This window comes from Strix uralensis, chromosome 9, assembly GCF_047716275.1.
Source record: "Strix uralensis isolate ZFMK-TIS-50842 chromosome 9, bStrUra1, whole genome shotgun sequence".
NCBI lineage: Eukaryota > Metazoa > Chordata > Aves > Strigiformes > Strigidae > Strix > Strix uralensis.
In genome coordinates, this window is record NC_133980.1 from 28,341,107 (window position 1) to 28,355,785 (window position 14,679).

Consider the following 14,679-nt stretch of genomic DNA (forward strand, 5'->3'; position numbering starts at 1 on the left):
CACTAAGTACTGCTTTCTATCCTGGTGTGGAATTAATGATTGGGTAATCTTTAGCTTGTGTATGGTATTCACAAACCTTCTTACATGCTGCTGGTTCTGCTGGTCTAGCCTTAGGTTAATGAGCAAAAAATAGTAGGCAGCTTTGTTCTTAGACAGTTCATACTCAGACAACTTGAGTGATTTGAGATCTGCTTTTCACGAATTCTCTTTGAACCCCTTTTGAAATCAGAGGGCCCCCTCATTTTATTTTATTCTGTTTGCCTTCAGAAGTTTTACCCATCATGTAACCCTGGAACAATACTTTCCCTAATTACCTGAAAGGTAGCGTTGCTTACTTTGAGAATGTGGCTTGTTACACAAAGAAATCAGTAGTGATTTTGAATGTAGTTTTGACACACTGTGTTTTCTATAATTCAGCTTTAATGCAAACCAATTGCTCTTAGCAGACTCAGCTTGCCAGTCGGAAGCAGATTCTGGAGTCAGTGGAACTGGCCAGCCGATCGGAAATCCAGCACTTAACCAGCAAGCTGGAGAGGGCCAATGATGCTATCTGTGCCAACGAGATGGAGGTGGAGAGGCTTAACATGAGGGTGGACGACCTGACTGAAAACAATCAGATGATTCTGGAAGATCAGCAAAGAGTTCAAGAAGAATTAAGGCAATCCAAGAAAATGTTAGAGGTCGGTGGAGGAACTGTTAGGAAAACTGAGTACAAAGCAGTGCCTGTGAGAAGTAGCAGGAAGGCTTTTCATTCCAGAGCTCCTGTCTCCTTCTAGAGCCTTTGTAAAGTTCCTGACTGGCCTCAAAGCTGGTTTTGTACCCATGTGGTGCTCTGCAATATTTCCAACGGTTCCTTAAAAATCTGATCAACCTCTTGTCATGTTACAGCAAACTGATTTGGTCCATCTTGCAACAGTCATTCCCACTCCCTCCTGTGCAGGTGCTACAGGATGAGAAGATGGAACTTAGAGCCACCTTGCAGTCTCAGGAAGATTTCATTGACAGCTCCAAGCTGCACCAGGAACGGTTACAGAAAGAGCTGGCCAGGGTGACTGAAACTCTTCGTACAAAAGAGCTCCTCATCAGGTAGCATCTGTGCCTCACTGGTACTTATGCTCTTCAATCCAGATCTATATTCCAGGTTCTCCCACTGAGGGCGGTAGAAGCATTTTCATGCATCTGGACCTGTATTGGTTGATATTTAGAATGGTACACCGTAGTTTCTCACAAGTGCTGTGCTTTCTTGCAGTATTTGCCAAATTGCATTGCTTTTGAAATCAACTGATACTCAGTGGAGAGTGTGGAAGGAATCAGCTTTCTACTCAGCTAGGGTTTTGGTGGCAGCACAGGGCTTTTGAGTTGTTTCCCCCCCCCCCCCCCTCCAGGCATTTTCAGTCAAGTGCTGGAGGCCTTTCAAGATTTGATAACGTGCTTGTTAACGTAGGTGAAAGTTCTCACCGATTTAATGATGTCAGATTAAGGTCTTGGTAAGGTGAATACGTATGTGACAAAGTCATCTTGGCTTTTCCCTTCTGCACTGGGAACGTGCAAAAACTATAGGGTTCTAATGGCCGTGTCAAAAGGTTTTGGTGTATGTTAACCTAACAGCCACGCTGTTTCTTACAAGCTGCATGTCTGCTAATAGCAGGGAGACTCTGTGGGTCAGGGAGGCCAACGTCAAAATAGGATGTAGTCTTTTTTAATCAGCCTGAACTCAGACAGGGGGCTGTCATCCAGCTGGTACGTTTGCTTATTCACAGAGCACACAGGTGTCACCTACTGTTGGGTTTTGTGTAGTTTTCGGAGAATTCTAAGAAAAAATGGTGGTTACGTTCTCTGTATTAGTGAACTCAGACATGACTTTTCTGTGCCGAGATTAAAGTTCATGTTTCTCCTTAGGGCCTTGGAGGACCGCTTGCAAGAGAAACAGTTGTCTTCTCCGGGGCTGGAGCTGGAGCATATACTACTGCAGCTGGATGTTGCCCAGAAGAAGGAACAGCACTTACAGTCAGAGGTGACTCATCTTGAGAACAGGTAGCTGACTTCTTGCTTCCCCTGGATGTGCAATGAAACTTGGATAATAATATAATACCTAATATATTGTATTCATCAAGTTAACCAGTCCCACCGATTTTTGTAGGCTTATTTTAAATATCAAAGGGCTAAAGAAATCAAATGCTATTCATTTTGCAGTTTAATAGTGAGACTGTTTTGCTTGTTGGTTGGCTGTTTTTCACTGCACACTGTGGGTGTTTTCAGTGTTTTAGCTTGCTTAGGCTTAGCACCTTCATTCATAATAGGTTAAGGAGTCTTTGTTAGTCAGCTGGTAAGAACCAGATCTAGACCTTCCTGTGAAATAAGAATTATAAACAAGTCTTCCCCTCTGAGTTTGTGGTTTTCAGACTAGTGTTTGCATGGGAAGTTTGTAATCTTAGTATGGTAAAGAAACAAACAAGAAACAGTTATTATCTGTTGTATCAGCTTCCTGATCTCTTTTGAGATGATTTTGGTAAACGAAGCCAAGGATTGGTAAGGAACTTCTCGGTTAAGAGTCCAGTTTCTGTTATGACGGACATAGGAGACTGCTTGGAAGATCAAAGTTTCTTTGACCATGTCCTCCTTGGGGTATTCTAATCTGTAGTTTTACATTTGGCACCCAGCCTGGTGTCTTCAAATGCAAGGTGTGTACAGCTGAGTGAAGAGCTGGATGAGAATATCAAAGAGCTGCAGTCAATGGAAGAACACCATACTGAGTCAAAGGCAGAGATTAAAAAGGTAATGTTGCTTTGTTCCTGGAGAGTGGGAAGGGCACTTGTGGAGTCAGCTGTTCCCGTGTGTGTCGTGCCTCAGCAGTGCACGGTTAGCAAAGCTCCAAATGGGACCAGAGTCCAGGAGTGGTGTGGAGGCAGTGATATGCTGAGGGGAAGGAGCAGATCTGATAAAGGAGCAGTTGAGAGGGTAGGTTTGCAGGTTTCTGTACGTGGCTGTGTGGCTTCCTTTGTGAGCATCTCTTAGGCCTAGCCCTTCTCTACAGTGTGCACATACTTGAATTAGTGCTGGAGGGGCAAATATGCAAAGAAATTAAGGCCTGGAATCCTGAGTTTAAGCCTAATACAGGCTCTCAACAGGATGAAGAGCAGGGAAGAATGGGTTTTGCTGTAATATGCCCTGTCACACTTGAGACAGGGCTTCAGATGTGTTCTAGGCTGTATGCAAATAAGGGAGCTTGTTTCAGGCTTGATACCTAGACATGAACTCAGGGGCTGGAAGAAATGGAGCAGCTCACCTGCCACGAGGACCTCGCCCTAGTGCTCTGTGCACCCAAGGGAGGCAAGCCCCCGAAAAAGGCTTGACTTTTAATAATGGTCTAGATCAGTTAGTGTGAGAGCTTTCACTGGAGCCTGGTTAAAGCAGAAACCTTATTGGACTTGAGTGAAAAACCTCACTTCTGTGTAAATCTTTCATCCTTTATTCTGAATGTACAGAGATGCAGATCTTGCCAGAGATGTGTGCTTGGTTACGCATTTAAACAGCCACACAATAAATGAATCTCCTACAGGCTGCTGGGGAGGAAAGAGAGATTTATTATGGTTGTTTCTATTTTATATACTTGGGAGGCGTTGAGGTGACATGGAGATAAATCACCATATGTATAATATTTACATGGCTAGGCAGAGATCATCTGGTTCAATTTTCTAAAATGCTTATAATTCTCAGAAAAATCCTGGAGGTTTGGGTGGTTAATATTTCTGGCTAATGGAATGGAATACTAGGGAAGAAATTATGCTATGTTGTTGTTCTGTTATGTCACTGAATAAATATAGGTGTGCCTACCAGAATATTATATGCAGTGCAGGTCTGCGATCTCAAAAAGGGTTGAATAAAATAAGGTGTGGAAAAAGATAACCAAAAGGATGGAGTGTTTTTTATACAAGGAACAGCTGAATGGGGTAGGACTTACTAAACTGGAAAAGAGATAAATGAGATTGAACGTACTAAAAATAAAATCATGCCTGTCATGTAGAAAGTAAATAGGGAATGATTATTCTCTCATAATGCAGGGACCAATGGTCATCAAATGGAGTTACGAAAACAAAGAGGTATATTTTTACCCTGTGCATAGCCAGCTTGTGGAAGTTTGCCATGGGTAGCTTTAGTTGCTACAAGCTAATATCAATTCAAAAGACTTAGGACAAATTCATGGAAGAAAAGCCTGGCTAGAGCTATTTAAAGATACCATCTCTGCCTCAGGAAGGCGGAGTGGCAAATTGCAAGGTTATATTATGAAAGTGTTACTGTGCTTGCCCGGTGATGGTAAACCTTTGGGTATCTGTTGTTGGCCACGGAGCTAGAACGGTGAGCTAAAGAGACTGTGATTTGATCCATTTTGGGGTTTTCTCGAGTAGTCCATAGCATGTTCCAGTTGGCAGTTTATGGCGTGGAAAAGGTTTGGGATGAGGTGGTTTTCAATCAAGAAGGACAAGCATGCACAGAGGGCTTGTTACATAGAGCTTTTTGTTTTCCAGTATTTAAATTTCACATTACCATGTACAATACTTTTGCTTTTTTGCTGAAACATCTTTTAAAAGCTCGTGGGTGGTGTGTGCATATCTTCTTCCAGCTGAAAGAGCAGCTCTCTCAAGCTGAACAAACTCACAGCAGTGAGCTAGAAGTGATGAAAAGGGAAATCTCCAGGTTGACACAAGAGTTACAGCAGCGGGACATCACAATTGCATCTGCAAGTGGCTCCACATCAGACCTAGAACAACAGCTGAGAACAGAGATTGAAAGAGCAGAGAGGAAAGCAGTGGAGCACAGGGTAAAAAAGGCAAAAGACTCTTATGCTGTCTCTTTAAGGGATCTGAAGGCTTGGAATACCGTCCTAGTTTTTAGCGATGTTAGTAGTTTCCTTCTCTCTTCAGCCTTTGAACAAAGACTTTGAGACCCTTCTGATGAAATCTTCTCATTTATGGTGTTCACTGAATCTGTCTTGCTGCTTCCTTTCAAACCAGTAACTGACAGTCCCACAGAATTCTTTGAGATCACTCATGCTAACTAGGCCTGGATGATGACATCTTTGAAAAGTAAATAAATGTGCATGGTTATTTGTATGGTCTTCTCTGTAGGGTCCCTGCAGAACTAATGGCCCAAAACCTGCTTTGTACTCGTGCTTGAATTGAGGGTGGAAAATGCCTGTAGGGTGTTGTGGACATGTGTTGTGTTCTTTTTATCTGAGCTTGTTGTTTGCCTCTGTCTCCTCAGGTAATTCTGGTCCAGCTGGAAACCTTGAGGCTGGAAAATCGTTATCTCTCAGAGATGCTGGAAAAAATGAAATGTGGTATGCTAGAGGTATGTGTTAGGGACCAGAGGAGGGAAGGGGCTAGCATCGTGTGTCCCCTGCCTGGGAACAGTACTAGTCTTTGCCCAGGCCTCTCCAAATGCTTGGTAGAGTTCTGTGAACTGAAAACCCAAGCAAAAGGGGCAATTTGTGAGGAAATAAGGTGCAGAAATACTGAGCATCTTGTTCAGTCGGAGAGTAATGAGAACTGCAGGAACCGTCATCTCGGTTCCTTCTCCATAGGGTCTGGCCCGTGTTTTTTAGTACATTTTGTTACATTTCCATTTTTATGCTGGTTTACCTCAAACCTCTGATTCTAGATCCGTGATGTCCTTTTGATCTGTCTCAGAGCTGTAACTGCTCTGGTCCTTGCACTTTCTGGGGTGGGAGCATGTTGCCCTCCTGGTGAGGAGCCACTCGATGGGGCTGTCCCTTGCACTCCACAGGCAGCCTGGGAATATTGGCTGGATGCCGTGGGGCCACGTGCCGGGCAGGGGCACTGTGGTGGGCTCCTGCTGGTCTGGCACTCTTGAGGCCAGCTGAGGCCACCTCATCCAGAGGGGAGGGAGAAGGGGAGCCTCTGTGGAAGAGGTACTGTCTTGGCAGGAATAATACCTTGAAGATGGTTTGTTTTAGTGCCTGTGTGAAGGAAGAAATGGCTAGTTTGCAAGTTCTGTCTCGCATAAACCGGACTAGATGCCTCACGGGGAGCAAGGACTGGATTCAGACAGCTGAAAACCTAATGGGAATATATCATCAGAGCTTTTATCCTGTCAGATCTGTGGGAAGGAAATACTCTGCTCTTAATATAAGTTTGGGGTGATTGTCAAATGTGCCAAGTTCTTGGGAAAGTGTTGAACAGAAGCTCATGACTGGTGAGATGGAGAAAAACCAAAGCTTTCTGGAGGGCTGGTTTGAGACTGAAATGACCTAAGGCCCATTACTTTCTGCTTGAAGTGCCTGGTGGGCTTTTGCTGGCTTGGCTTACCAAAAACTTGATAGCAAAGTGCAAAGCAATAAACCTTTTTTTTTTTTTTTTTTTTTTAAAAAAAAAAAAAGCCCCACAGCCCCATGGCACAGGAGCTTCATGTCTTGGCCAGGTGGTTCTCATGCACATTTGGAAAGTCCTTGGATACAGCAGTGATGAGAAGGAATTAAGCATCTAAATTTAATGGAATTGGCAAAAAGAAAGTGAGAATGTCACAGGAGTAGAAACAATGGAAATTATATCCACCTAGGCTAGTAAGGAAAAGATAGGGAGAAGCAAGTTGTTCAGAGTTTCAAAAAGAAAAAAAAAAAATTAACTTTTACCAGTGAAAGTTTCTGAAGGGCTATGGGTCATCCCAGGTGGGGAGGCGTATGCACAGCCTTTTGTAATTACTGCCATAGGCCTTTGCTAATTTGAATGAGGGGATCTAGAAGTGTTCTTACAAGCAGCTTTGCTGGTGGATCACAGGGAAGGTAGATTCTCAGAGAGTGGTTACTTCTCATCAACAGCAAACCACTGGGGTATGTGTCTCTTCACACCCATAGGAAGTATCTGGCAGATCCTGCTACTCTCGTACCTGGAGAATTGCTCAGACTGAGACAGTTTATGGGGGTGCCACCTGAGTGTTCCCAGCTTTGGCTGAGAGGCTTACATCCTAGTGAAGTGAGGGAATCCTAAAATATACAGCTGGAGGAGAGCTCGAGGTCATGCAGTCCTTCTCATTATCCCAAGGCCGGAGGCAGATCCATCTCAACTATTGTTGGTCTGTATTTCCCTGTTTTCAGAAGCATCCAGTGGTGAGAGAGACTTCTTTTCCTAGGCAGATGAGCACATCTTGTCTGGATGCAGACACTTATAAAAGCCTTGAAAATTTTGCCAGTCAAAATTGAGATTAGAGGGATACGCCTTGAGGAAACGCTTGCTGGCCTTTGCTCTGGATTTGACTATGGTGTCTTGCGAATCAGAATTTTTGACTTCAGCCCTTCTCTGTCTGTTAGGAAAAAGATGGTACCCTAAGAGAACTCAGTGAAGACTATGCTCTTGAACTAGATAAATTAAAATCTGAGAACCAGCAATTGCGGAAGGATCTAGCAGAGGCCAGAGCAAAACTGGAGCTCACTGGACAGGTCTGCCAGGGTGAGCCTGAGGGCAGCGCTCAGCAGATGCAAGATGAAGAGCCTGAGGCCAGGGATGTGCAGTACAGGTGAGTGTTGTGTGACCCCAAGGATGCTGCTTCCTTATTATGAAGAACAGAAGGCGTGGGGATGTGTGGGTTTTTAATGATGTGCTTTATGTGTAGTATCTGTCTCCAGCACATAGTATGTATGGGAGAACACAAGGACTGTTTTGGAATCTGTCTTTATGCTTTAAGTAGTGCAATAGTTTTTAGTCCCAGCTGGTTTGCTTTCTGCAAAGCCAGCTAGTATTTGACTGTCTTTTGACTGCCTTTGCTTTTTTCTTTGATTGAGAAGCAGTACGTGTTCTTTTCGGTGAAGGGATTAGATTTGGCCCAGGTGGCTGTGCAGTGCTGGGATGTGCAGACTGTAGTTTTTGGTATCTACAATGGCAGAAGAGAATTCCCTAGAGACTAGATGTGCATCTGGAAGTCTTACAGAGATGAGCCAGTTTGGATTGCCAGGGCTGTTAGTAACCTGTATGTTAATTGTTATCTCTGCTCAAGTTGTCGCTAAAGTTCAGCTGCCAAGAGGCAAACTCTCAAACAGTTGTGTGTTCAAACCTGCCTTCCAGGACAACTCGGGAAGCACAGCACAAACATGGTGAACAAGCAGAGAGAATACATCACAGGGCTGACTGGACTGTTCAGCATCATCAAGGGGAGCCCCGGAGATGCGGGGCTGCCGAAATAGGAACTGTGACCCCCGAGACGGGTGAGATACCCACCCAGACCAGCAAGAATAACTCCATGGAGTCACTTGCTTTGGGGACCTGGCTGGGAGCGGATCCTTTGCTCCATGCGCTGGATGGAAGCAAAGATTTTGCAGATGAAGCATCTAAGCAGTCCGTCTCAGATCATCAGAGGGAATCTGTGCCTTTGGTAAGCAGTGGTATAGAAGCTGGTTGCTATTCACCAGCTGAGGGTATAGCTGTGTTCTCATGTGACAAAAGGAGCCAGATTTTTGAATGTATGATCTGGCTGCATGGTGTGTATCAAATGTTAAACAGGGAGGAAAAAACACTGCTGGATGGTTAATACTTGGACAATGGGAGCCATGTGGTTATTCTTCAGAACTCTGGGAAAGAGCTTTATGTTTGGTATAATTGCTAAGCTAATTCCGGAAGCTGGTGGTTCTCTATACTGGTGCTGTACATCAGTGTGTACCATGACCTGCTTATGTCACTTCAGAATTCTGCTTCAGCTTCTGGCTTGGGTCTGTAGTAGAGGCTCAGAGTGGATGTAGAGCGCTGAGTATTTCAACGTACAGTCTCTGGGTGGATCTGAAAGCTGGTTCTGCACATCTACCTTCACTGTAATGCACAGGCTGAGTTTGACCCCTCTGAATGGATCCGTAGTAGTCAGAACTTAAAGCCACTTGGGAAGGCCTGAAATTGGTGCTTCACTGCACAAGGGGAGGCTGTTATTTTTCCCAGATGCTGATCATACTTCTTTAGTAGGGAACAGTGTTGGCACCTTCTCTGTCCTTCTACCTCAGCTCAGTTCCTGAAGCACTTGCCCAGGATACAGGAAACTTGGACTCAATTGCTTCTTCCTTTGGTGTTTAAGACCATCTCTCCCAGTACCCACTGTAATGACCAGGCTGTAGACTGACTTGAGCAGGGAGGGGAATGGAAGAGGGGGACACAGCTGTTATACCCTGGGTCAGACAGGGCTGTAAGTAGTGCAGGGAGGGGAGAATCCTTATTTCTGGTCCTTGCTCCAGACATGTTGCCCCTAGCAGCCTTCGGAGTATTTTTTTCCTCTGGCTGTGTGTTGTTAACAGTGACAACAGCTATTTTTGCTTTGTGGAGAGCCCAGAGAAGAGTCTCTAAGGCAGATGCACAGATAAGCCGATGCTTGTCAGGTTTGTAGGTCTTGACTAGGTTTATTACCAAGAATAGGTCTTGATTGTTTCAAGACTGGAGTAGCTTGTGGACATGTCCAGGAAACAAATGTTGGGAGCTCAGGGAACTGTAGTGTTCTAAAGGGAAACTCTTCAGGATGCAGGATTGGAATTGAAGTGCGAACAGTTGCACTTTGGGGTCTGAGAAGCTCTAGAGCTTGATGCCTAGTAGAAGAGAATGTGCTGCTTTTTGTTCTGAGAGGTAGAAATAAGGTTTCTAAGGAAATGCGAGTATTTCCCCTGGTATTGACTGGGACTCCTTGCTCATGGTCAGGCTCCAGTGTCATTAAATCAGTTCCTTTAAGAGAGGAGAATTCTCATCAGTAGGCAATAGTGGGGTGTGAGAGATTTGCTTGTTATCTGCAGTCTTTTTTTCTGCTTCCCTTTGTTCCTGGCTGTTGATAAAAGACCAGAAAACCATGAGACTTCAGGATTTGGAAATAACCAGTTGTGTTCTCTTGCCAAGACACTGAGACAAGTTTTCTGTAATGGAAGGCAGGCCCTTAGTAAGTTTATAATTCATCTGCCAGCCCTTGTGCAGGAAGCTTCTCTTCATTAAGTCATAAATTAAGCCTAGTTTACAACGTTATTTTTGTAGTTAAGAACTTGTGGGTAAGTGATGTGAGTAGCAGGAATAGTTCTTGACTGTAAAGAAAAGTATTTGGGCTGGTTTATTGACCCTTGGTAGCTGAACTGAAGTGGTGTTCAGTGAGCTGTGATGGGAGTTTGGTCTGTACTTCCCCTCTGGGGTTGTACCAGGAACCCATTATTTCAGGGAAGAAGAGGAGGTATATAAAAGAAAGCAGAGATATCCCCAGTGCTGGTCCAGTCTGCCAGTTCTTTCCTTTCCCTGGAACCCCTATGCTGAGATGACACTGCTCACTGAGATTGTTATGAAGACAAGGAGCAAGATGTAGACCTTAAGTATGAGGCTGCACTAGCACACCCAGGACAAAACCCCTGGTATTTTGTAGTGACCTTCTCTGGAGTTATGCTGTGATTGCATGTGCCGTGTCATTCCCTCTCGTTATTTTAAGTTGAGGGGCTGGTAATTGAAGTGAAACTCCAGTTCCCCTAAGTAAACTGTCAATTCCTATTGATACCTCTGGGGTCAGTGTTCTATGTGTGAAGTGCAACAGTTACGTAGGCACACGGAGAGCTTATTTCTGTTCAGCCCTAGCCCCTCAGCTCTTTACAGAGGGGAGCTACTGGACTGGAAAAGTTATATGTGCTGAGGTACTGATTTTACTCTCTGTGGTTTTGGCAAAGGCTTGGGAGGCTTTCACTGTTGGTTGGAGACAGTTGGGAGGGACATTTACCTATGATACAAGTGTAAGACCTGAGTGCTTAGTCTGCCCAATAAGATGGAAATGACACAAGAGCCTTTTAGAAGCATATTTAGTTGCATGGTTTATCGATCTGTAATGTTTCTGGCCAAAACTCAGAATGAAAAAAAATACCTGATATCCCTTTGTTTCCCTTCAGTGTCCCTTACCTACAGCTTCAGTTGGATCGATAGCTGCGAGATACCTGGAAGAGGAGGAACTGAGATCCCAGCACATCCTGGAGTGCCTAAATGCTCACATTGAGGAACTGAAAAAAGAGAGTGAAAAGATAGTGAGACAATTTGGACACCAGGAGTAATGTTTTTTACGGAATTTGAATGCTGGTTTACTTGTGTGGTTCCAAACTGTGACTGGAGAGGTACCTATAAACCAATTGCCATTGGCGCTCGAGTGAGAGGCCGTTATCTCCCACTTTGAGCTGAATCAGCAGGATGGATATTGAGGAAAGGAAACTCCTCTCTGACATGTTTGATCTGATGGAGGTTATTACACCACAAACACTTTAGTCAACTTGCTGTAGGTCAGAAAGCTGCATCAGAGGTGTGTGTTTGTGCACTCACTCAAAGATATTATGGTGTTTTTTAGGAGCAAACCATTTACTAATTTTATTGTAAAGTATTTTAAGTGTGTTTTATACATGTAAAAGCATTGAAATAAAACAGAATGGAAAACCACCTCTTTCCTTATTCATACAAATATACAGAGTAAATACCTTGTGGCTTATCTTGCCTTCTCATCAGGAACTTTGCTCAACACCTTTTCCATCGTTTCCCTCCCAGAGTAGCGATGTTTTTCAAGGAGCAAGGAATCTAATTCCTCTTTCCTTCAGGCTACCAGTATTTTCTCCAGTTAATTTCCCCTCAGTGGAATTTCTTAATGTTTCCTGGTTCTTGCAGCTTCTGCCCTTTACTGTTTGTATAGTATCTGGTGTCTTTATCTTGCCTTGCATGTTGCTTGAAGTACTCGGCAAAATAGCTGAGAAATGAGTGGCTGAATTCTCATTGTGGTCACAGCTCTTTTAAAAGAGAGTAGTTGGAACTGGAAATGAAATTGAATGGGAGAAGAGCCCCCAAACAAGTGAGATTCATCTCTATGGCAGATGTAATTGCAGCTGCTGTGTAAGCTGGTATCAGTCTGTTTTGAATCTGGGCAGTCTTGGACCCTCTCCAATCAAGTTGAACTGCTGTGTTAAAATACATCTGTGACCTGTTCTGAGGAATATATTCAGTCCTTCCTCAAGGAAAGGAAGCTGTTAATGGGTGAACAGAACCTGTTTCCTACGGATTTGTCTTTCTTCCACGGGCACTTTGCAGTTCTTCTGTGGCTGAGCCTTCACTACCTTTGTACAGGCAAACCCAGGGATGCAGACATCCCTTGTCCATGTCTGTAAGCTTCCTGTTCCTTTCCATCAGCTCCACCTTGTCTCAGAGCAGCTTAATGCTGCAAAGAAACAGAAATTCAAAAGCAACATATGCATGCAAAAGCTAACCATCGGATTAGGCAGATGAGTTCATCAAAGGTGATGCCTGTCTGCAGACTGCAGCCTCTTCATAAAATGGGACTGCACTTGGTCAAGCCGTTCTGCATTCCAGAGTTCAAAAACGGTTTGAATCAACAAGTCCTTTTATTTTCGCTTTCTTCTGTAGCTCTTTGAACAAGGATAAAACCTTCAAATCCGTTTTGGATTCTCATTGTGCAGGCTTTGTAATGAGGTGTTGAACTGCCCACAGCTGGGGATAACCTATGGTCGTGCGTTTTGCACATAGTCAGCACTGGCCTTGGTTCCTGTTCAGAGCTGTCCACAGGTGAGCGTTTTTGGAACATCCACCTTAACTATCCAGATCTCAAGTAAGGACTTGTTGGTCATGGGGCATTTTGACAAAACCTGAAGAGCAAAATAGAACAAACTGTTGTTTCCTCTTCCCAGATGAACCTATAGATCCACTGAGTGTGCAGTATGCCCAGAACTCCTGGGGATTCCTCATGTCCCTCAGTGGTGACTGTAATACCATTTTTTAAATGATACCTTGCAAACCATATTAAATTTCCAGAATATTTGTTAAGTTACTGTGCATTGCATCATGCACTACATGTTTTCAGAAGTTTAGAAGACATGTTGGCTCATTAGTGATGTTTGCTTCCATATCCCTTTCCTTTGGAGATACTTGGCTGTTCATGCTGGCAGAAGTGAAGAACAAAACCTAAGACAATCCGTTTGTTTAATCAGCAGCTATAACCCTACAATATTTATCAATTTCTGATACATGTAATAAGCAGCTTCATTCAGGGAGTACGTTGTAAAAATCTTATCTAAAGTGATCTAAAGAGTAAAATTTGCAACAGGAGAACCGCTGAATTACTCCTCTGTGCTGGTGTACGTGCTCTGTCTTTCCCACCTTCTCTCTTTGCAGCTGTACAGTGCTGCAGACTCTCGAGTACCTGCTGTTTCTGGAGTTGCAGTGCATGAACAGGAGAGGAGGACAGAGGTTGAGCAAGGCAGTATGATGAGTTGAACAGTTTCCTGCTCATTTTTCAGCATGTGCCTTTCTCACAGCCAGCATGGAAATAGCAGAGCATCTGATTGTATACCAACTGTGTTTGTTCCATGGGCGTGGAAGCTAGCTGGTGAGTAGATGGAAGTGCAGATATTCTTGCCAGAGATAAAAACTTGTTCTACACGTACTTAACTGACCTTCGCTGAGAAACAAGATGTTTGGAAAACTGAGTGATCTGAATTCATGATGCTAAGTAATTGCACCTCTTGGTGGTGTAGGGGTTACAAAAACTGTTCAGTCCTAAGGCCTGCCAAGGGAGAACTCTGACTGAAATGGGAGAGCTGGTAGTCCTGAGATAACAGAGAAGTCTGTTTCAGAGATGTTCTCCTGGTGTTAGAGTCTTGACTGCGCTGAAGAATGTGCATTTTTTATGAGGGGGAGGAGAAAAAGACTTGTTTATCCTGGAGGGAGATGTCACAGCAAGTACAGACTTCTGAGGTGCTTTTATCTGGGGCTGCAGGGTTTCTCAGGCATTCTTCTCTGCCTTTGCAGTGTCAAACATCCCTTGGAATAATCACCTGGCCCTGGAAGCTTTATAATTAATGAAGCTGGAAAGGGTTTTTTTGTGTCTTTGAACTCATGCCTCCGATAGCACTAAAGAGATTCTTACATGTTTTCAGGCCTGAGCCAGATATTTGTTTTCTGTTTGAAACAAAAATGTGGAAATGTATTTGCAGACTTCTGTTTGTACCAGCCTAACATCTTGAAAGTGGGAAGCTGTTGCAGGCTCTGTCTTTGTGTGCTACAGATGTTCTTCAGTGGGCGTGACAGTGCTTTGGGTCACTCTTTACTTTGAGGGGTTATGTGAGTCTGTGCCTGTATACATGTGTATAATTGCAGGTGCCTGTGTTTTACAGTGTTGTGTAGGGCCAGGAGAGGATATTCCCTGAGATCTTGCTAGGCAGGGGGCAATAGTGTATAAACTGTCCTCTCTATACCCTTGGGATAATTTTTTTTTTTCCCCTTGCCATTTTGAGACAGAAACAGAGCATGTGGGGTTAGAGAGAGACCTTGTGAGAGGGAGTCTTTGAGATGAGGAGCAGGGACCATGTTCATGCCCTGCGGAGAGGCTTTAACATGGCTGCCCACTAGTTGGGCCTGTTTGTACATGTGTAAGTGAACACCGAGTGTTGGGTTGCATGAAGGGTGTATGTAGCTTGGTATCCTTGACCCTGTTATGTGGAAAAAGTAGTTTTCTTTAGTTCCTAAGCTCTCTGGGGTGCCTCCTTATCCTCCCATTGTAAGAAGTGACATATTTGACTGGATCAGCTTGACCTGTAAAATGAAAGCTACTGAAATGCCTTCTTTGATCTGAAAAATGGGATGTAATTAAACAAGAATTCTTCTGCTAGGCACCAAAATAAACCAGGGC

General features: G+C 44.0%; 1 protein-coding gene across 11 annotated transcripts in view; it reads left to right on the top strand.

Annotated features, from left to right (window-relative positions):
• Positions 1–11,426, top strand: part of CEP63 (centrosomal protein 63) — a 43,175-nt gene extending 31,749 nt beyond the window's left edge. For 10 of the 11 annotated variants that reach the window (XM_074877964.1, XM_074877963.1, XM_074877965.1 and 7 more), the window contains 9 exons: positions 447–680; positions 941–1,086; positions 1,900–2,034; positions 2,661–2,775; positions 4,622–4,819; positions 5,263–5,349; positions 7,325–7,530; positions 8,076–8,382; positions 10,892–11,426. In XM_074877964.1, coding sequence (XP_074734065.1) covers positions 447–680; positions 941–1,086; positions 1,900–2,034; positions 2,661–2,775; positions 4,622–4,819; positions 5,263–5,349; positions 7,325–7,530; positions 8,076–8,382; positions 10,892–11,050 — 1,587 coding nt within the window. In that variant the 3' untranslated portion in view covers positions 11,051–11,426. The remainder of the gene's footprint in view (positions 1–446; positions 681–940; positions 1,087–1,899; positions 2,035–2,660; positions 2,776–4,621; positions 4,820–5,262; positions 5,350–7,324; positions 7,531–8,075; positions 8,383–10,891) is intronic. The other variant, XM_074877971.1, reaches the window with a different exon arrangement.
• Positions 11,427–14,679: the final 3,253 nt, after the last annotated feature.